Source organism: Lepidochelys kempii, chromosome 16 (genome assembly GCF_965140265.1).
Source record: "Lepidochelys kempii isolate rLepKem1 chromosome 16, rLepKem1.hap2, whole genome shotgun sequence".
Lineage (NCBI taxonomy): Eukaryota > Metazoa > Chordata > Testudines > Cheloniidae > Lepidochelys > Lepidochelys kempii.
The window spans coordinates 29,669,293-29,692,878 of NC_133271.1; the positions used below are offsets into that span (position 1 = coordinate 29,669,293).

A 23,586-nucleotide genomic window follows, 5' to 3' on the forward strand; every position below is an offset into this window, starting at 1 on the left:
GGCCTCACCAATGTCGAATAGAGGGGAACGATCACGTCCCTCGATCTGCTCGCTATGCCCCTACTTATACATCCCAAAATGCCATTGGCCTTCTTGGCAACAAGGGCACACTGCTGACTCATATCCAGCTTCTCGTCCACTGTCACCCCTAGGTCCTTTTCCGCAGAACTGCTGCCTAGCCATTCGGTCCCTAGTCTGTAGCTGTGCATTGGGTTCTTCCATCCTAAGTGCAGGACCCTGCACTTATCCTTATTGAACCTCATCAGATTCCTTTTGGCCCAATCTTCCGATTGGTCTAGGTCCTTCTGTATCCTATCCCTCCCCTCCAGCGTATCTACCACTCCTCCCAGTTTAGTATCATCCGCAAATTTGCTGAGAGTGCAATCCACACCATCCTCCAGATCATTTATGAAGATATTGAATAAAACCGGCCCCAGGACCGACCCTTGGGGCACTCCACTTGATACCGGCTGCCAACTAGACATGGAGCCATTGATCACTACCCGTTGAGCCCGACAATTTAGCCAGCTTTCTACCCACCTTATAGTGCATTCATCCAGCCCATACTTCCTTAACTTGCTGACAAGAATACTATGGGAGACCGTGTCAAAAGCTTTGCTAAAGTCAAGAAACAATACATCCACTGCTTTCCCTTCATCCACAGAACCAGTAATCTCATCATAAAAGGCGATTAGATTAGTCAGGCATGACCTTCCCTTGGTGAATCCATGCTGGCTGTTCCTGATCACTTTCCTCTCATGCAAGTGCTTCAGGATTGATTCTTTGAGGACCTGCTCCATGATTTTTCCAGGGACTGAGGTGAGGCTGACTGGCCTGTAGTTCCCAGGATCTTCCTTCTTCCCTTTTTTAAAGATTGGCACTACATTAGCCTTTTTCCAGTCATCCGGGACCGGGAAGATCTATTACAAGAACTCATGGACTGCCTTTCAAGTACCCGTCAGGCATTTGCTCTCACCATCAGCATCAAAAATACGGTTGTATTAGGACAGGGCGTTCCACAAGATCCTTCAATTACCTTAAATGCAAATCAGCTAGAAGTAATCCAAAAGTTCAGCTATTTAGGTTCTACAGTGACCACCAACCTCTACCTGGATGAAGAACTAATTGTTTGCATTGGAAAGGCTGTCACCACCTTTAGCAGACTAACTAAAAGAGCATGGAACAACTCAAAGCTTATCATCAAAACCAAAATGCTACCGTACCAAGCTTGCGTCCTCAACACTCATGTATGGTGGGGAAACACGGACAACTTATGCTCATCAGGAGAAAAGGGTGAACAGTTTCCACCTACGTTGTTTACCCTGCATACTCAACAACAAATGGCAAGATAAAGTCACCAACGCAGAGGTTCTTCAAAGGGCAAATTTACCAACTGTGACAGCCCTGCTCAAGCAAAGACGACTGCGCTGACTGGGCCATCTGAGTAGGTTGGAAGGACATGCTATATGGGGAGCTATCAGAGGGAACAAGAACAACAGGACATCCCAAGCTTCGCAATAAAGACGCATGCAAGCGAGATATGAAGGAATTTGGAATTGATCCTGACAAATGGGAAATGTTGGCAAGTTATCGTAACAAGTGGCACCATCATCTCCATCAGGGTATCAAAGTCCATGACAAGAGCTGGCTCCTACAGTTTGAGGAGAAAAGAGCCCAGAGGAAGCAAGCAGCTCCCAACCAAGATACTTACATTTGCAATAACTGCCAAAGATCATGCAAATCTCGGATTGGCCTATTCAGTCACATGAGACATTGCAAACCATGTACTTCATAGCCTGCAATTCCCACCATCTTTCGCAGATGAAAAGATGCCAACACCCATTAGGCAGGGGGTTTGAGAATTATCATTTTGTGTGAAGATACGAAAAGTACTACAGTTAGAGCTCAGTGAATAATGGATTTTTCAGTTCTCTGGCAATTCCGAAAAATACAAAAATTGTTTAGGTCAAACAAAACATTTAATTTCAACAAAACCATTTAAAACATTTGATAGTTTTTGTTTTTTTAATTGGAAAGTTTGAAAAGTAATTTTGAACCAAAAAATTTAAAATGTTTCATTTTGAAAATATCAAAACAAAATATTTTGTTTATTTGGGACAAGGTGTTATTGAAACAATTTGGCAAATTTGTCATGAATTCATTAAAAGTTTTGGTGTCACCAAAGCTCCACTTTTTGCCAAAAAAGTTTCAGTCAAAACATTTCACCTAGTTCTAGCTAAAACCTTATTACTAAAGAGTGGGTATTGGAAGCAATTATAAAGTATGTGGAGTTGGCCAGGTTTTAGGCATCAGAAATGGTGTTTTGAAGACTGTGAGAAATATTTGTATTAATGTTAGAATATTGTGTGTACTTCTGATAGTCACTCAGTTGCTTAATGACAGCTAAGAATTAAGTCAACTTTATCGGATCTGTTTTTGGTCTACAGAAACCAAAGTTAATGGCTTTATATAGCTCTCCAGCAATACCGGGGTCAAGACCTTTTTTTTGTTACGTCTCTAAGTGAGGCATAACTGTCCTCTACTTTAGGACAGGGACAGGGTCCTTTAGACAGGAAACCTTAAACAAAGAACTTGAGAACTGTTAAGAAGAGCAGCCCTGATGCACAGCAAGGGAACGTCAGGGTCTGCAGAAAAGCAGAAGGAAACAGTCCCCAGAACCAGAAAGGTACCTGGGATAAGCTAGACCTACCTGTCTTTTGAAGAAATATTAAGCTTTAGGTAAGACAATACGTTCGCTGTCCTTTTGTTGTTTTATCACTTTTCTCTCTGATTGCTATGTAACCATGGATATAAAACTTTGTTTGGAAGAAGCTGTTCAGAGTCAGTATGTTTACCTACTGATCACAGCATTTCAAAGGCAAATTCATTAAAATTGCTGAGGAAACATGATTGAGAAACAAGGGTACAGCAACATGGAGAGCCAGTCTAAGAGTCAGGTAAATAGAAAGATTCCACTTTGAGAGAAGTGCAGGTGCTGGGCCTCTCACTTGAAACGGGGTGCCCAAACATAGACTGAGTGAGGAGTCAAAGGAACTGCTAATCCTGGACTGTGAGAGGTGTCAACGTTATTTGAGGCAATTATACCAGTGTTTCCTGTAAATTAAGTTTCCTCTCTCTCTTGAAATTTCTGATTGTACATAAAAGCAGCATCACCATCACAAATATTCTGGTAAGAGTCTGCCTAAGCACAACTAAGAAATGAATTCAAAAACAGCCAGCACTGACTGAATACTGCAGCTAATAATTCTAGCAAGTAACAAAAGTCTTTGAAGGATGGAGCTACCATACCCATTGGCTGTTTTCCTTTCTTTAGTGTCTTTTGTGGTGGTAACAGTTAGGTAAGAGAGATCATTAGAAGTATTAAGTGCCTTAGAAAACTTTACCACCACTAATCAATTAAACTTTACAGGACTCTTCTGCGACAAGTAAGGAATAAAATATTATCTTCATTTTACAGATAGGAAAATTGAGGCACAGAGAGATTAAGGTGTTCTGATGCCACAAATTGGCGTGGCAACTTCTTATCCAGTAAGAGGACAACTAGGGTAATTCATGAATGAAGAGAGAGATAGAGATTTGCCCAAGGTCAAATAACAAACTGGTGGCAAACCTGAGCACAGAAACCAGATATGCTGATTTTTAGTCCTTTCATCGAATTACTAGATCATGCTTGTGACGTTGCACTCCATGTGCTTTATGGAAATATTCCTATGAGCGTGAATATGATGTAACTAGAATAAGCTTTATGCAAAAGGTCTCTTCTAAGGTATCATAACAAAGGTTATAAACTACTAAATATATTTCTCCTTTTTGGATGCATGTATCATTCTTGTATCTGAAGCTAGAAATATGAAGTATAACTCTGAGGTCCTACTGTAATTAAGCAAAGTGTGGGCCATTAATGGTGGTTTAGAATCTTGATGGCTCACATTGACTAGGACAATTGGTTGTAAAGGTTATTTACCTGCAAGCCATCCTGTGTACGTGTGGACCAGCCCATGGGGAATGGAGAGTAGGGGTCTTACAGTGACATGTGACCATGTCACCTCATAATGAAATCCATCTTAAATCTGGTACTCTTCCATTTAGAAGGAGGGGTGGGGACCCAAAGAGACGAAAGATTCCTACCTTGTGCCAAAGCTATAAAAGGGGGTGGAGCAGGACAAAGGGGGCTGCCAGTCATGAGAAAACCCCTGGTTACCAACTGAGATGTCTGCTGGAACTAACGAGGACTGTATCAGGGGAAAGGAGGTAGTCTGTAAAAGAAGCTTATTGGAACATCTCTGAGAGTGAGATATTATCTGTAATCAGTTTCTTAATGTATTAGGCTTAGACTTGCGTGTTTTTGCTTTATTTTGTTTGGTGACTTACTTTATTCTGTCTGTTATTACTTGAAATCACTTAAATCCTACTTTTTATACTTAATAAAATCACTTTTGTTTATTAACAAACTCATACTTCATATTTCTAGCTTCAGATACAAGAATGATACATGCATACAAATAGGAGGAATATATATTAATACCTGGGGGAGCAAACAGCTGTGCATCTCTCTCTATCAGGGTTATAGAGGACGGACGATTTATGAATTTACCCTGTATAAGCTTTATACAAAGTAAAATCAATTTATTTGGGGTTTGGATCCCATTGCGAACTGGGTGTCTGGGTGCTGGAGATAACTGAAAACAGCTCAGCAGGTTACCTAAGTCTGCAGCTTTGAGGGCGTGCACCAGACCTTGCGTCTGTGTTGCAGCAGGCTAGTGTGTCTGGCTCAACAAGACAGGGTTCTGGAAGTCCCAAGCTGGCAGGATAAACAGGCTCAGAGGTAATTTCAACACATTAGGTGACAGTCCCAAGGGGGTCTCTGTGACCAAATTATCATTTAATGACAGACGTTGAGATTCAAAAAATTAAAGCTTTTTGACCATTACAACATAAATTTATCAACATCATATGTCAAAATACAAAGTAAACGTCCAGTAATCAAAGTCTAATAAGCTCTCAAACAGTATTTTTCTTACCTTGCTTATCTATAAATTTTGATCATCAATGGAAATATTTTTTCAGTTTGTCTGTGTGTGTGTACAGTGAAATCGATGTATATCATTTTTATCAATAAAAATATAATCCTTCCAAGACTAACTATGAGATAGGTAATGCGATGAAGTGTATTGACAATAAAGATATAAAATTTTATATATCGGGCACAATTTTGAATGCCATAAGCATTGAGAGATTTTTTAGTCTTACATTTCAAAAAACAAGTTTCACTGACAAACTAAAAAACCTTTTCTTTTAAACATGCGGTGGTTTACTAAGAAAAATCACTATGAAAACCACATACTTGCTGCTTGTTCTCTTTAGAATATGGTAGCATGGTTGAAACATGGAACATAATCTCATGCCCTTGATACACTGTGTAGATGGAATATATTCCTGTTGTATCATCTGCAAAGGAAGAAAACCACTCTCAGTAGGATTATGCAATATTGCATTTCTAAGGAGAAAAGGAAACTTCATTTCCTGCCACAGAACAGTCTCAGGGCACCTTCATTTCAGATCCATACTTCTTACTTGCCTTTAAACAGGACAAAGTTAATTATAAAATCTTGACATCCTGCATAATTTAAATTATATATAAAGGTGTGTCAAGGTTCCTCCCCCACTCTGAACTCTAGGGTACAGATGTGGGGACCTGCATGAAAACCTCCTAAGCTTACTTTCACCAGCTTAGGTTAAAACTTCCCCAAGGTACAAATTAATTTTATCCTTTGTCCCTGGATCTCCACTGCCACCACCAAACTCTAACTGGGTTTACTGGGAAACGTAGTTTGGACATGTCTTTCCCCCCCAAATCCTCCCAACCCTTGCACCCCACTTCTTGGGAAAGGTTTGGTAAAAATCCTCACCAATTTGCATAGGTGACCACAGACCCAAACCCTTGGATCTGAGAACAATGAAAAAGCATTCAGTTTTCTTACAAGAAGACTTTTAATAAAAGTAAAGAAATCCCCTCTGTAAAATCAGGATGGTAGATACCTTACAGGGTAATTAGATTCAAAACATAGAGAATCCTTCTAGGCAAAACCTTAAGTTACAAAAAAGACACACAAACAGGAATAGTCATTCTATTCAGCGCAGTTCCTTTCTCAGCCATTTAAAGAAATCATAATCTAACACATACCTAGCTAGATTACTTACTAAAAGTTCTAAGACTCCATTCCTGTTCTATCCCCGGCAAAAGCAGCATACAGACAAACACAGACCCTTTGTTTCTCTCCCTCCTCCCAGCTTTTGAAAGTATCTTGTCTCCTCATTGGTCATTTTGGTCAGGTGCCAGCGAGGTTACCTTTAGCTTCTTAACCCTTTACAGGTGAAAGGATTTTTCCTCTGGCCAGGAGGGATTTTAAAGGGGTTTACCCTTCCCTTTATATTTATGACAAGGTGGACTACCCAAGCTAGTGATGCAGTCACATTAATGTTTCTGCCAGTGGACCTACCCTGAAAGGAGATATGTATCCAGCAACTCAGTTAAAATGCATCGTGAACATAAACAAATGCAGCCACCAACACATATCAGTAGAATCTCCATTCAAGAAATCCGTAATTCAGTAAAATATACTCCTGTGTTTGGGGCTGACAGCCAGTGCATATCTACATTCTCAATCATGGCCTTTGACTGAATAATGAACTCCTCCTACAGAGTCCCACTGAAGACACGTATCCAGTTTAGTTTTATTTTAGTACACCATGAATTCGAAGGGGTCCTATCCTGCAGAGATTTGTGCTTGACAAGACTAATTTTTGTCTCTAAGAGAAAAAGGAGCTGAATGTGACTTCTTTACAGTATGTGAAGTTGTTATGCTATTTAACCACCTGTAGCTAACACCATGACACAGAATATGTGGCCAGTTCATGACAGGAAAGATGCAGTCTAAGAAAACAGACAATGTGAATTTGTGAGGAATAAATAAGGTTGAGGCTGCATCATGGAAATCCTCCAAATTCTAGGCTCTGTCAGGGGGCAGAGTGGGATGGTAGGGAAGTATGCTATGCCAAAGCTGTGGGGGGAAGTGCCTGATATGTTATTTCCTATTATAGTCAGTGGGGATGCCTCTCCATGCTGATATCCCCATCCCAAGCTCTGTTGTGAGGAAGGGAGTGTCTCACATTGCTTAGCTATAACCAACCCAGGATGACAGAGGAATAGTATTAGAAAGTTTTGAAAGGAGTATGACATGACAGACATAGCCTGAGTGGTGGAAACTGTATCAGGTTGTGTCAGTGGTGGGGAGATAAAGATTTACCAATATTATTAAGAACATTATTATTATTTGATTAAAAATGGCAAAATGTATCTAATAATATGTTTAGGAAATAGTATCTGAGTAGGTCGCTTCTCAGACTGGACTATTACTGTCTGTTACGTAAACAGTATATGAGTGTTCTTATATTCTGTACATATGCATGCACACTAACAGCACATCCACAATAGACCTGTCACCAGTTATTTCAGCTGAAATCTTACTTTTGGTGTCCAGACCTCCTCTGTAGCCTGTCCAGCCCTTCAGTGTAACTGTGTCACCCAAAAGATTCAATAATCTTTGAAAGCTGCCACTTCCAGTTTCTACAAGTGGAGAAAAGCAGTGTTAGGTATGAAACAGTTCATCAGTATGGCAGATGCAACTGCGTATGAACCACAATACAGAACACAGGGCCTACTCCCCAGCTTATATTCAGGCAAGCACTGCTTCTTCATGTGAGTGTCCCGTTTCTATACTAATTCTCTAAATATCTGCATGGGTATATTAGAAATTTAATACATGAAACAGGAATGTGTGAGCTGACCCATTGGCTCAACAGTAGAGGAACACGCTACCATGTGGGAAACTAGAATTTCACAATTGAGGTCAATTCTCCTCATATCACCCAAGCCTGGGAGCTCTGTGAAAGCAGCACTGTCAGCCTTGAGGAACATGTAGAAAAAGGGATCACCATGTGTTTACTAAACAGTGACTCCCTCTTGCTAATTCTGATGGCACAGGGACAGTCATCATGATGCAAGGCCTCAAGAAAATAAAATGGGAAATAAGTGGTCCTTTGGGATCCTGAGCCCCACTTCCTCCAATCTCTTAAAAGAATTATGGATATTTTTATTTCAAATTTGGCTTGCGAACTTGAGAGTACAAATATATTAGACAATATCTGAAAACAGCACCAACACACCAGAAGCTGGCCAAAGCTTTAATCATACAAAACTCAATTTTTTTTCAAGTGTAACTTTAAAGTATACAAAGCCCACATTAAGAAAAAAGTCAAAACCCAAAAGTCTGGGTTTTCTGATTATTGTTAGCCAGATGAAAATGAAAATTCTCACAAACACAACTATTCAAAGAAATTATATTTAATGTGTGAGAAATCAAAAGTATTCTTTTGGGTATACAACAATCTCAAACTCTGGGAAAAACAACAACCAACAACGGATCCAGCCCCTTTCCAGCTGCCCAAAAGGTAGTTTTCAAATATCTTTAGAATTATTGTAAAGAAAACCAGAGTTCTTGGAGATGTCCCTGCATATTCCTATTTATGGGATATTGCACCACTGTGGTGCCTTGCACTAGAACCCTTTGAACCTACCCTTCTAGCAGTGTAACTGCGGCACTCCTGCACCACTGCCCCTCTCCTCAGCATACCCAACATACTGAAGATGAGGCTATAAATGGGGTAGAGCACCCTCCCAATTGCTTCCTCCACAAAGCCAGAGACATCATGACCAGGATTCTGACAGAGAGGGGAAGAAGGGGAAGAAGCGTGAATATGCAGAGCCATTTCAAAGAACTCCAGTTAAAGGTAAATAACCTTCATTTCTTCTTTCAGTGGGTCTGCATATTCCCACGTATGGGACAAATTGATAAAGGGCACTGAGACTAACATGGAGGTAGGAACATAGTCTTAATTGAATACAGACTGAAGCCCTCTTGCCAACCCCAGTATCCACTCTAGAAGCCAAATTCAGAGCATAATGCTCGGTGATGGTGTGTACCAAAGTCCAGGTTGTAGCTTTGTAGATCTCAGCATCTGGCACCTGCCTAAAACAAGCAAAAGAAGCAGCCAGAGCTCTAATGTAACGTGGTCAGATTGAATACACTGTTTAATACACCAGGATATATTCTGAGAAGAAACCATATGCCCCATATTATTCTTGACATACATAAAAAACAGTCTAGATACTTTTACAAAAACTCTTAGTTCTGTCCAAATAATATGCAAGAGCCCTTTGGGCATCCAGTTGGTGGAAGACAGATTCCCCTTTATCAGAATGTCGTTTAGGGGAAAAAATACCCACTACCATAGGCAAGAACCAAGGATCAGGTTTAAGAATTACCTTGTCTCTATTAAAGGAAGTAAAAAGGTGAATCAGCCATGACCCCAGTCAACTCACTCACTCCCCTGGCTGATGTAATGGCAATAATGAAGACAGTTTTGTTCATTTTATTATTTGCCTTTCACTCTGCCAAAGGCTCAAATGGAGGTTTTATCTACATGGTCAAAACCAAATTATGGTCCCCCAAAGGGGCAGGATCTCTCACAGGAGCATACAAGTTTGATAAACCTTCCATGAACTTCTTACTGGAAACATGAACAGTGATCTACCATCAACCAACGTATGATCCGTGGAGATGGCTGCCAAATGAACTTTTAACAATGAATTAGACAACACTTGATTTTTTAAGTACATTAAGTATTCCAGAACACAAGGGATAGAAGACTGTAGGGGAACCAGACCTCCCATGCATCCATGCCTGAAATCTGGACCACGTCAGATAGTGGTAGTTTCTAGTGGACTGTTTTCTAAAACTAACTAGTATGTCCTGCACGGATGAAGAACATAACTGCTCAAGAATAGAGAGTCAAATCCCAGTCACTCAAGCCATCAGGTACAAGGATTGCAGGTGCAGATGAAAGATCCTCCTCCTGGGACAGATCTGAGGACAGAGGAAGATGCATGAATGAGATGAGATAAGCAAACCACTGCTGACATTGCCACGCCGGGGCAATGAGTATCACCCATGCCCTGTCCTGAAGTATCTTCCTTATTGCCTTCTGTATCAAGGGAAAGGCAAACATCAGACCCTTCCCCGCAGTGCAGAAGGAAAGCATCCAATAGGGATTCACTGTCCCGGCCCATTCTGGAACAGAAACAGTGGCATTTCCTGTTGAGTCTCGTCATGAACAAGTCCACAACTGGCTGACCCCACCTCAAAAATACAGTCTGAACTCGCTTATCCTTTAAGAACCACTCGTGCATCTGAGAGCCATCTCTGCTCAGGTGATCTGCAACTACATTGTTCTCACCTGCCAGATGTAGTACCACAGGATGAATGTCATGGCAGATACACCAATCCCATAACTTTGTCACCTCCACACACAAGAGGGTGGAATAAGCTCTCCCATTTTTCGATATAATACATCACCAATGTATTGTCTGTTATTACGTGCACAACCTTCCCTTGCAGAATACAGACGAATGATTTGAGAGTCAAATCCCAGTTCCAGTATACTGAAGTGCAATGCTCTTTCCTTGGATGACCAGAGCCCTCAAACTGTCAAGTAATTCAGGTGTGCCCTGTTTGACCACCAGTCTGGACATACTATAAGGTGGTGAGGCATGATAATCAATAATTGAAAGCTGGCCCAACTTGGGCTGGGGACCCAGGACATCCAGTGCTGAATGGGTCTCATTCTCAGCTGTGCAGAGTCCACAGGTAGTAATTGCCATAAAACCCATGAGAAACCTTGCCCCTCTGTATAGGACAACTTCAAATCTTTAATATACTCTGTCTCATTCTTAGAAACCTGTAGTGTGGCAGAAAAACTCTCCCTTCTACAGAGTTTAATATGGCCCCTTTAAAGGGAATCCTTTGAGTATGACAGAAAGAATCCTAGGTCTGAGAGAAGTTTGGTCTTGGTGGCTATATGGCTCATCAGGTCTTCATGCACAGTTGCCTTTAGCAGCTAATCATCCAAGAAGGGGTAAATGAAAATACCCTGATTCCTTAAATAAGTCACTACTGCAGAAAGACATTTTGTAAGTACTCTGGGTGCCAAATGGGAGCACCTTGTACTGGAAATAGTGACCAGCAATCACAAATCAGAGATACTTTAGACAGTGGCGTAGCCAGGTGGAAAAAACAGGGGGAGCAGAGATTAAAAAAAGGCACCACCCCCTGGTACTCACCCGGCGGTGCTCGGATCTTCAGCAGCACTTTGGCATTGGGTCCTTCACTCGCTCCGGTCTTCGGCACTGAAGGACAGCCCCCCTGGCCACCACAATGCCGCCGAAGACTGGAGCGAGTGAAGGACCCAATGCCAAAGTGCTGCTGAAGATCCGAGCACCACCAGGTGAGTAAAAATTTTAAAGGCACCTAGTAAGTAAATGGGCGCCGTGGCTGCTGTCCTGCTTCCCCCCAGCTACGCTACTGACTTTAGATGATTTTGACGGATTGCTATATGAAAATGCTAAACTAACTCTTAGAAGAGAAGACTCTGCCTCTGAGGACATCAGAGGGGTTCACATCCACCCAGGCATGCGGTTAGGCAGACTGGAGATGGGAGGGCACTTCGCCCCCTTTGTAGCCTCACACTCAATTTGTGGGGTATGTTGAGGAAAGAGGTGGGGCTGCAGGAGCCCCATAGCTACACTGCTAGAAAAAAAAGGTTCTACCAAAAGGTGGCACAATATTTCATAAGTGGGAATATACAGAGCTACTCAAAGTGCATTTGCAGTATCACACCAGTGTCGGAAAAACAACTGGGAGAAGCATACAGAAAAGATCCACCATTAGCATAGCACTAATAGCCATCTCTCTTCTCCACAGCCAATATACAGAGTCAATATGCAGTCCTGTTGTTTTTACGTTCGGGCAGCCAAATGTGTTCAATTACCAAATGAAAAGGTGAAAAGAACGTGCTGACTCACCATTGCTGAACATTTCATCATCTGTAAGTTGACCATCTTTAGCATAAAGAACGCCAAACTTAAAATTTACGCAGCCCTGAGGAAAAAAACAGAGCTATAGGGTGTTAATCAGGAAAGGTCAGCAAGTGTACTTTTCTTATCATTTTTCCACTAAGGATTTGTATACAAGTCCTACTTATGAAAATATATGGCCCTTATCCTTGTGTTACACAAATATCACATTTATATTTTTCTCCACTAATTTATCTTTGAGTCATATGATGAAATTCTATTTATGTACTTAAATGTATTCACAATGGAACTTACAATCTTCAGCTTTGCATGCTCCACAGTGCCTCACATTACAGTTCTTGTTACAAGAAATGACCGCTACAAGAAATTACATATAAAGGGGAACTTATTCTAAATGCAAAGCTAATATTCGCTGAAGGGGTTTTGTGAGTTCAAAGTGATCAGTTTACACTTACTTCTTGCTCTTCAAGAACCAGTAAATCCTGTTTAAAAAAAAAAAGCATGGTTAGCACTCTGACAAAGACCTGGCCATCTTATTTCCACTCCTTTAAAAATCAAAGTTGTTTTCCTTTTCAAGTGACACTTCAAGCCACAATGTTTTTTGGCAATGTCACAGAACTGTAATCTGCACCATCATGTCCTGCCACTGCAACTGAGCAACAACAAGTACAATTATTTCTATAAATAGTGTATTCTAAAACACAAGAGGGAAGAAAACTGTCTCTTTCTTACCTTTTGTATCTCAGGGTGAGGAATTTCCCTAGGGCTTTTTTCAAATTTGTCAAGACTCATGGCACTGAAATGCAATTAAAAATAATATATTTTGTAAGAGAGAAAGAATATTTTTCAATATTAGCCATTTAGTGTTACACACCTGCACATAAAGAATTAACCAAATAGCCATTTTATCATACATGTTTGCATTCTCATGATCTCTTTGCCATGTGACACTGACTACTACATGGGAATTTTACAGAAAGAAATGAGTAAGATATTGCATTGCCATCAAGTTAAACCTTATTTTGTTTGCATATAAAGCTCTGAGCTAAGGACTATCATAGTTATCCTTTTAATATTACACAAGAGAGAATTTTGTTTTGTAAACTTTTCCTCCACTTCCTAAAAAGTAACATAAGGGAAGTGAAAATCAAAACAAACAGGTGTATTATTAAGCTTAACACAAAACTACAACCTAAATATGCACAAGCAACACAGGAAAATAGAAAAATAGTCAACTGTATACATAAGAAACAGGATAAAACCTTTGTATATGCAGAAAAATACAAAATATGACTTATTAAACAGAAAAGAGATAGTTACTTTTTCCATAAGTGGTGTTCTTCGAGATGTGTTGCTCATGTCTATTCCACAATAGGTGTGCGTGCTCGCCATGTGCACCAGTGCCGGAAGTTTTTCCACTAGCAGTACCTGTAGGGGGGAGCGCCCCCATGACCTCTGTAGGGGCGCCTGCCTGACGCAGTGTAAGGGGAGCTGCGTGCTCCCCCCACCCTCAGTTCCTTCTTGCCAGACAACTCCGACAGAGGGGAAGGAGGGTGGGATGTGGAATAGACATGAGCAACATATCTCGAAGAACACCAGTTACGGAAAAGGTAACTGTCTTTTCTTCTTCGAGTGATTGCTCATGTGTATAGCACAATAGGTGATTCCAAGCTATATCTGTTGGAGGTGGGTAGGAGTTCACAAGTTCCTAGGACGGAGTACCACCCTGCCGAACCCAGCATCATCCCTGGCCTGGGAGACGATCACATAGTGTGAGGTGAATGTGTGAACCAAAGACTACGTGGCAGCCCTACAAATGTCCTGGATGGGGACATGGGCCACGAAGGCAGCCGACGAGGCCTGCGCCCGAGTCAAGTGTGCCCTCACAATGGGCGGCGCGGAAACCCCCATCAGCTCATAACAGGAACAGATGCACAAAGTGATCCGCTTAGAAAGCGGCTGAGTGGAAAGCGGCTGATCTTTTGCACGCTCAGTCAAGACAACGAACAGTTGTGAAGACTTTCTGAACGGCTTGGTCCACTCGAGATAGAAAGCCAGAGCTCGCCTCACGTCGAGTGTGTGGAGACTAAGTTCCTCACTAGTCACGTGAGGTCTGGGGCAGAGGACTGGCAGAAAAACATCCTGACCCATGTGGGTAGGCAGAGACCACCTTCAGGAGGCACGCGTGGTGTGGGCGGAGCTGGACCTTGTCCTTATGAAAATCTGTATACGGTGGTTCGGAGGTTAGGGCCCTGAGCTCTAAGACCTGCCTGGCTGACGTGATAGGTACCAGGAAGGCCACTTCCACGAGAGGTGAGACCAGGAACACGTGACCAGTAGTTCAAACGGGTTCCCTGTGAGACGAGCCAACACCAGGTTTAGGTCTCACTGTGGAACCAGGGGCTTGGAATATGGGTAGAGACGGTCCAAACCTTAAGGAACTGGCAGGTCATAGGATGGGAAAACACCGTGTACCCTTGCACCAGGGGATGAAAGGCCGATATGGCCACCTAGTGTACCCTGACTGACGAGGGCGCCAGACCCTGGGCCCTCAGGTGGAGGAGGTAATCAAGGATAACAAAAATGGAGGGCAACAAAAATTATTAGGGGACTGGAACACATGACTTATGAGGAGAGGCTGAGGGAACTGGGATTGTTTAGTCTGCAGAAGAGAAGAATGAGGGGGGATTTAATAGCTGCTTTCAACTACCTGAAAGGGGGTTCCAAAGAGGATGGATCTAGACTGTTCTCAGTGGTAGCAGATGAAAGAACAAGGAGTAATGGTCTCAAGTTGCAGTGGGGGAGGTTTAGGTTGGATATTAGGAAATACTTTTTCACTAGGAAGGTGGTGAAACACTGGAATGCGTTACCTAGGGAAGTGGTGGAATCTCCCTCCTTGGAAGTTTTTAAGGTCAGGCTTGACAAAGCCCTGGCTGGGATGATTTAGTTGGGGATTGGTCCTGCTTTGAGCAGGGGGTTGGACTAGATGATCTCCTGAGGTCCCTTCCAACCCTAATATTCTATGATTCTATGATAAGCTGGATCGGGGCAGCCGTCGGGGAAATATCCTGGCCTGCCGCCCACCTCAAAAACCGAGACCACTTCCCCACATAGGAGCGGCGAGTGGAGGGCCATCTACTTTCGAGGAGGACTTGCTGAACCTGTTCCGAGCATGTCCTTTCCTTGCCACATAACCACTGAGCAGCCACGCTGTGAGGTGAAGCGTTGCTAGGTTGGGATGGAGGAGGCGGCCCTGGCCCTGAGAGAGCAGGTCCGGTTGGAGCGGCAACTGCCATGAGAGGGTCCCCTACCAGTGCTGCCTGGGCCACACTGGGGCAACGAGGAGGACCCTGGCTTTGTCTGCCTTTATTTTCTCCAGGGCCCTGCTGATCAGAGGGAATGGGGGAAAGGCGTAGAGGAGCTGGCCTGACCAAGACACAGTAAAGGCATCGGAGATAGCGCCCCTCCCTAGGCCCCCCCCCGGAGCAGAACCGGGGACATCGTTGGTTCTGCCGGGTGGCAAATAGGTCCACCTGGGACTTACCCCACCTTCGGAAGAGCTGGTGAGCCACTTCCAGGTGTAGAGACCACTCGTGCAGAGAGAAAAAATTCCTGCTCAAGCCATCCGCCCTCACATTCCCGGCGCCCAGCAGGTGGAAGGCTTTTAGGTAGATGTCATGGGCTATACAGAAGTCCCACAGCCTGAGGGCTTCATGGCAGAAGGAAGAGGATCGGGCCCCACCTTGCCTGTTGATATAGAACATCGAGGCCGTGTTGTCCGTGAGGACCCTGACCTACCTTGCCTTCCAGGTGCGAGCGGAAGGCCATACACGCCAGTCGCACCGCCCTGAACTCCTTGACATTTATATGAAGGGGTAGGTCTTGTAGAGATCACAGGCTTTGGGTCTGAAAGTTCCCCACATGGGCCCCCCAACCCAGGTCCGATGCGTCGGACACCAGCTCCAACGACGGGGCCCTGTCCCTGAACAGGACCTCTTGGAGCCTGTTGTTTGGGGCGGACCACCACCATAGGGAGGTGATCATAGAGTTTGACACAGTGAGGACTTTGTCCATTCTGTCCGTGGCCTGGGAGAACTGCAAGGCCAGCCAGAGCTGAACGGGCCTCATTCTGAATCTGGTGTGATGGACCACATATGTGTACGCAGACATGTGACCCAGAAGTTGCAGGCAAGCCCTGGCTGTCATCCCCGGGAACCTTGTGACCAAGTTGATGAGCCCTTTCAGGGTCTCAAACCTGTCTGGTGGGCAAGAGGCCCTGGCCAACATTGTGTTCAGTAGTGCCCCAATAAACTCTATGCATTGGACCAGGACTAACGTGGACTTGGCATTGTTTATCAACAGGCCCAGGGTAGTACATGTGGACAGGAGGAGCGTCACATGATCCCTCACCTGTGACCAGGAGGTGCTTTTGACTAGCCGGTCGTCCAGATATGGGAATATTTGGACCCCCTGGTGTCTGAGATAGGCCGCTACCACCCCCATACACTTTGTAAAGACCCTGGGGACAGTGGATGGACCAAACGGTAGGACCGTGAATTGGTAGTGACTGTCCCACCATGAAACGGAGGAAGCGTCTGTGCCTCTCGAATATGTGGATGTGGAAGTGTGTGTCCTGTAGATCGAGGGCACCGTACCAGTCCCCGGGATCCAGGGAGAGGATGATGGAGGCCAGGGAAACCATGCGGAACTTGAGTTTCACGATGTAGTGGTTCAGGCCTCACAGGTCCATGATGGGCCTAAGCCCCCCTTTAGCCTTTGGGATAAGGAAATACCGGGGGTAATACCCCTTGCCCAGGAACTCCTTGGGCACTCTCTCTATAGCTGCTAGGTCCAGGAGCCGCCCCACCTCCTGCTCGAGCACAGCCTTGTGAGAAGGGTCCCCCACGAGGGACGGGGGCGGAGGGCGGTTGGGCGGGGAGGAGGTAAACTGAAGGGTGTAACCCCAGGAGATGGTGTTGAGGACCCATCGGTCCGAGGTTAGCCGCGACCATTCCGGAAGGAAAGCACACAACCAGTTGGAGAAGGGGAGCTTTATTGAGGGCGGATCCCTGATGAGGACTGGTGGGGTCCCCCCGAGCTGCCCATCAAATGCACCTTTTCCCTGCCTGCTTGCCCTTAGAAGACCCAGGCTGAGGGGCAGGCTGGGATTGCCTTTGCGGGCGCTTTCTGTAGTCCCACTGCTTTTTGTGGGTGGCCTCGTACTTCTGGAGGGTGGCCTGGACGGGAGCCTGTTGCAGCTTGAACTTGGGTTTTGTGGGAGGAGGGACATAGAGGGCCAAGGTCTGGAGGGTCGTACGGGAGTCTTTCATGCCATGCAGCCTTGTGTCTGTTTCCTCAGCAAACAGAGCCTTCACGTCGAAAGGGAGATCCTGCATTGACGACTGTGCTTCACTGGAGAGTCCAGAGAGTAGAAACCATGACGCCCATCTTATGGACACCGCTGAGGCCATGGACCGTGTGGCTGTGTCTGCTCTATCCAAAGCAGCCTGCAGGGATGCTCTTGCAACTGCCTCCCCTTCCTCCATGAGCGCCTTAAAGTCCTTCTTATCGCGCTCCTGGAGGGAGTCCTCAAACTTGGAGAGGGATTCCCGGAGGTTAAACTCGTAGCGAACCAGAAGAGCCTGATGGTTTGCTACTCGTAGCTGAAAGCTTGACGACGAATAAATTTTTCTCCCGAAAGCATCCAGCCTCTGAGAGTCTTTGTTCTTGGGGGTCGTGGCTGGTTGCCCCTGCTGCTCCCTGTGGTTGACTGACTCGACCACCAAGGAATTGGGCACCAGGTGGGTATACAGATACTCATGTCCCTTCATGGGTACAAAGTACTTGCGCTCCGCCTTTTTAGAGATGAGAGCCAATGAGGCTGGTGTTTGTCACAGGGCATTTGAAATTCTTGCCACCCCTTCATGGAGCTGCAAGGCCACCCTGCCTGGTGCTGAAGGGGACAGCACATTGAACAGGGAGTCTGAGGGCTCTTCCATCTCCTCAGCTTGGAGGTGGAGGCTCGTTGCCACCCCTTTTAGGAGGTCTTGGTGGGCCCGGTAGTCCTCCTGCAGGACAGAGGGGGGCGAGGCCACAATCAGCTCCTCCGGACGGGGTGACACCAGTGCAGTGCTTTGGATGTCGTCTGGCACCCGAGGATCCACCACCTGGTCGGACTCTGGGCACGGTACCAAGGACACAGGCCCCACCGACCTTTTTTCTGGTGGTCTAAAGATGGATGCCGATGGTGATTCCGAGGCCCCAGCCAGCGAGTGAGCCCCCACCAGGGGCTGCGCCGCAGGCCGCGCCGGAGGCCATGGTGCCCACTGGTACCACTGGGCCGGTCACAACGCTTGGTGCCATTGCGCTTGCTGAGGCACCAGCACGGCTGGCTGTTCGGGCTGGCTAGCTTGGCCTGTAGATGGGTGGCTGTGAGGTGAGGCCGAGCTGGCGTATGATCCGCTGCTGCCTCTGGACCGGGAATATTGGCGGTGCCAGGATCTACGTCGGCCAAGGGACTGCGATCTCGACGTGGAGGAGCAGCACCCACAGTAGAAGCTGCTCCGCGAGCGGCCTCAACGGGTGGACCCACGTCAGCAAGACGCCGGCGATCGATGCCCGGGGCTATGGTGCCTTGGCAGAGACTTGGAACAGGAGTCTGAGCGGGAACTAAGTCAACTGAATGCTGCGCGCTTTAGCATTGCCAGTGTAGACTAGCCCTAAATGTTAACACTTAACTATTGCACTTCATGGATAGGAGGACAAAAGACTAGATGGAGGGCAGGGAGGCCCATGTAAGCTGTATACAGTAAGATGAGTAAGACCTTTAACAACACATGGTGAGTTTGCAGGGGATAGGGGGTGTATTTGGTTTCCTTTCCTGAAAGCATGTGTGGCGGGTGTCAGCTTTCAAAAGTCTGGAAAACAGTGCAGAAGAGAAACCACAATATCCCATATGAGAAAGCAGAGGAGAGAATCAGCTAAGGACTCCAATCCATTTAGGAATCTTTGCTTCTTCCTTGGTTGCCTTTACCCCCTCATTCACATTCTAGTCAGATCTCTCCATACAACTTTGTGAGGCTTCGCCTGGTCTGTCCACAAGCAAGCCCAAGATTTCTTCCTCTCAAGCACCAATTAGTTAGTTCCAGTTAGTGCCCAATTTCTAACTTGAAGATATTTCCCCCCACTCTGCCCCCCCAAAAAGGTGCTTAGATTTCTCCACTGCCATAGAGGTATCACAAGGCCATTACCTGGCATTCTATAGCACCTGTACTGGAGGCACCTTGCATATATGGCTTTCCTTAACAACTGTATTCTTTGTTTCACTGTTTTCTACAGCCATAATGGAAAAGAAAATATGAACAGAAATAAAGCTTTTGAACGACAGAAAAGGAAAATAGGGCACAGACAAATACATTTAATGATATACATTTGTGAATATTTACCTTAAAATAGATTTCACTGATAATGTTTTCGTGGGACTGTAAGGGAGGCATATTTTCTGAGTACCCTATGAAGGAAAAATAATAGGAGAGGTTAAATCAAACGCTGAAATTCTCTATTTAACTAAGTATGACACTTAGTAAAAACAAGCAAACTAAAGACCAGGATCCCATCCGCAATGTTATTTAAATATATTTGTTAATTACCTGGAAAAGGGGAGGAAGAGTGATGTGACAAAACATAGAATCATAGAATATCAGGGTTGGAAGGGACCCCAGAAGGTCATCTAGTCCAACCCCCTGCTCGAAGCAGGACCAATTCCCAGTTAAATCATCCCAGCCAGGGCTTTGTCAAGCCTGACCTTAAAAACCTCTAAGGAAGGAGATTCTACCACCTCCCTAGGTAACGCATTCCAGTGTTTCACCACCCTCTTAGTGAAAAAGTTTTTCCTAATATCCAATCTAAACCTCCCCCACTGCAACTTGAGACCATTACTCCTCGTTCTGTCATCTGCTACCATTGAGAACAGTCTAGAGCCATCCTCTTTGGAACCCCCTTTCAGGTAGTTGAAAGCAGCTATCAAATCCCGCCTCATTCTTCTCTTCTGCAGGCTAAACAATCCCAGCTCCCTCAGCCTCTCCTCATAACTCATGTGTTCTAGACCCCTAATCATTTTTGTTGCCCTTCGCTGGACTCTCTCCAATTTATCCACATCCTTCTTGTTGTGTGGGGCCCAAAACTGGACACAGTACTCCAGATGAGGCCTCACCAATGTCGAATAGAGGGGAACGATCACATCCCTCGATCTGCTCGCTATGCCCCTACTTATACATCCCAAAATGCCATTGGCCTTCTTGGCAACAAGGGCACACTGCTGACTCATATCCAGCTTCTCGTCCACTGTCACCCCTAGGTCCTTTTCCGCAGAACTGCTGCCTAGCCATTCGGTCCCTAGTCTGTAGTGGTGCATTGGATTCTTCCTTCCTAAGTGCAGGACCCTGCACTTATCCTTATTGAACCTCATCAGGTTCTTTTGGCCCAATCCTCCAATTTGTCTAGGTCATTCTGTATCCTATCCCTCCCCTCCAGCGTATCTACCACTCCTCCCAGTTTAGTATCATCCGCAAATTTGCTGACAGTGCAATCCACACCATCCTCCAGATCATTTATGAAGATATTGAACAAAACCGGCCCCAGGACCGACCCTTGGGGCACTCCACTTGATACCGGCTGCCAACTAGACATGGAGCCATTGATCACTACCCATTGAGCCCGACAATCTAGCCAGCTTTCTACCCACCTTATAGTGCATTCATCCAGCCCATACTTCTTTAACTTGCTGACAAGAATACTGTGGGAGACCGTGTCAAAAGCTTTGCTAAAGTCAAGAAACAATACATCCACTGCTTTCCCTTCATCCACAGAACCAGTAATCTCATCATAGAAGGCGATTAGATTAGTCAGGCATGACCTTCCCTTGGTGAATCCATGCTGGCTGTTCCTGATCACTTTCCTCTCATGCAAGTGCTTCAGGATTGATTCTTTGAGGACCTGCTCCATGATTTTTCCAGGGACTGAGGTGAGGCTGACTGGCCTGTAGTTCCCAGGATCCTCCTTCTTCCCTTTTTTAAAGATTGGCACTACATTAGCCTTTTTCCAGTCATCCGGGACTTCCCCGGTTCGCCACGAGTTTTCAAAAATAATGGCCAATGGCTCTGCAATCACAGCCGCCAATTCCTTCAGCACTCTCGGATGCAACTCGTCCGGCCCCATGGACTTGTGCACGTCCAGCTTTTCTAAATAGTCCCTAACCACCTCTATCTCCACAGAGGGCTGGCCATCTATTCCCCATTTTGTGATGCCCAGCGCAGCAGTCTGGGAGCTGACCTTGTTAGTGAAAACAGAGGCAAAAAAAGCATTGAGTACATTAGCTTTTTCCACATCCTCTGTCACTAGGTTGCCTCCCTCATTCAGTAAGGGGCCCACACTTTCCTTGGCTTTCTTCTTGTTGCCAAGATACCTGAAGAAACCCTTCTTGTTACTCTTGACATCTCTTGCTAGCTGCATGTAGATGATGCAACATTATTTAGGCTAATCTAGAGTACAATGAATGTTAGGAACTGCAGGGGGAACTAACAACGTTAGATGACTTAACAGCATGAGGGCTGATGAAATTAAGATGCAGACAATTGCAAGACAGTGCCATTGAGAGGAACACTTGAACTATGCATACGCATTAAGGGGTTCTAAGTTATCTGTAACTACTTAGGAAAAATTGTCACTGTGTATCACTATGGACTGCTAAATTGAATCTTCTCAATGTACAGCAGTAGTCAAAAAAAACACAAAATATTAAGCTTTATTATAATTATAATGCCATTACAAAAATTGATAGTATGTCCTCACCTGGAATACTGTATTTAGTTTTGGCCACTCATCTCAGAATTAAAGAAGTGTTGCAGATAAGGACAATGAAAATGATTAGTAGCATGGATAGATTCCCATATGAGGAGAGACTAAAAAAATTAAGGCTATTTAAGTTTAGAGAGCCCACATAAGAGGTAACATGTTACAAGTATAAAAATATTGAGTTTTACAGAGAAAGAAAGTCAGGTGCTCCTCTTCACAGTCTCATAATACAAGAACCATAGAATCATAGAATATCAGGGTTGGAAGGGACCTCAGGAGGTCATCTAGTCCAACCCCCTGATCAAAGCAGACCAATCCCCAGCTAAATCATCCCAGCCATGGCTTTATCAAGCCTGACCTTAAAAACCTCTAAGGAAGGAGATTCCGCCACCTCCCTAGGTAACGCATTCCAGTGAAAAAGTTTTTCCTAATATCCAATCTAAACCTCCCCCACTGCAACTTGAGACCATTACTCCTTGTCCTGTCCTCTTCTACCACTGAGAATAGTCTAGAACCATCCTCTTGGGAACCACCTCTCAGGTTGTTGAAAGCAGCTATCAAATCCCCCCTCATTCTTCTCTTCTGCAGACTAAACAATCCCAGTTCCCTCAGCCTCTCCTCATAAGTCATCTGTTCCAGACCCCTAATCATTTTTGGTGCCCTTCGCTGGACTCTCTCCAATTTATCCACACCTTCTTGTAGTGTGGGGCCCAAAACAGGACACAGTACTCCAGATGAGGCCTCACCAATGTCGAATAGAGGGGAACGATCACGTCCTTCGATCTGCTCGCTATGCCCCTACTTATACATCCCAAAATGCCATTGGCCTTCTTGGCAACAAGGGCACACTGCTGATTCATATCCAGCTTCTCGTCCACTGTCACTCCTAGGTCCTTTTCCGCAGAACTGCTGCCTAGCCATTCGGTCCCTAGTCTGTAGCTGTGCATTGGGTTCTTCCGTCCTAAGTGCAGGACCCTGCACTTATCCTTATTGAACCTCATCAGATTTCTTTTGGCCCAATCCTCCAATTTGTCTTGGTCCCTCTGTATCCTATCGCTGCCCTCCAGCGTATCTACCACTCCTCCCAGTTTAGTATCATCCGCAAATTTGCTGAGAGTGCAAACCACACCATCCTCCAGATCATTTATGAAGATATTGAACAAAACCGGCCCCAGGACCGACCCCTGGGGCACTCCACTTGATACCGGCTGCCAACTAGACATGGAGCCATTGATCACTACCCATTGAGCCCGACAATCTAGCCAACTTTCTACCCACCTTATAGTGCATTCATCCAGCCCATACTTCTTTAACTTGCTGACAAGAATACTGTGGGAGACCGTGTCAAAAGCTTTGCTAAAGTCAAGAAACAATACATCCACTGCTTTCCCTTCATCCACAGAACCAGTAATCTCATCATAGAAGGTGATTAGATTAGTCAGGCCTGACCTTCCCTTGGTGAATCCATGCTGACTGTTCCTGATCACTTACCTCTCATGTAAGTGCTTCAGGATTGATACTTTGAGGACCTGCTCCATGATTTTTCTGGGAACTGAGGTGAGGCTGACTGGCCTGTAGTTCCCAGGATCCTCCTTCTTCCCTTTTTTAAAGATTGGCACGACATTAGCCTTTTTCCAGTCATCCGGGACTTCCCCCGTTCGCCACGAGTTTTCAAAGATAATGGCCAATGGCTCTGCAATCACAGCCGCCAATTCCTTTAG

At 45.0% G+C, this 23,586-nt stretch overlaps 1 protein-coding gene across 7 annotated transcripts in view; it reads right to left on the bottom strand.

Annotated features, from left to right (window-relative positions):
- The window catches only part of GARNL3 (GTPase activating Rap/RanGAP domain like 3), a 238,284-nt gene that overhangs the window by 102,527 nt on the left and 112,171 nt on the right, over nt 1-23,586 (bottom strand). For all 7 annotated transcript variants that reach the window (XM_073314501.1, XM_073314498.1, XM_073314496.1 and 4 more), the window contains 6 exons: nt 19,459-19,523; nt 12,746-12,809; nt 12,469-12,495; nt 12,002-12,077; nt 7,550-7,648; nt 5,366-5,469 (listed from right to left, as the gene is read on the bottom strand). In XM_073314501.1, the coding sequence (XP_073170602.1) occupies nt 5,366-5,469; nt 7,550-7,648; nt 12,002-12,077; nt 12,469-12,495; nt 12,746-12,809; nt 19,459-19,523 (435 nt within the window). The remainder of the gene's footprint in view (nt 1-5,365; nt 5,470-7,549; nt 7,649-12,001; nt 12,078-12,468; nt 12,496-12,745; nt 12,810-19,458; nt 19,524-23,586) is intronic.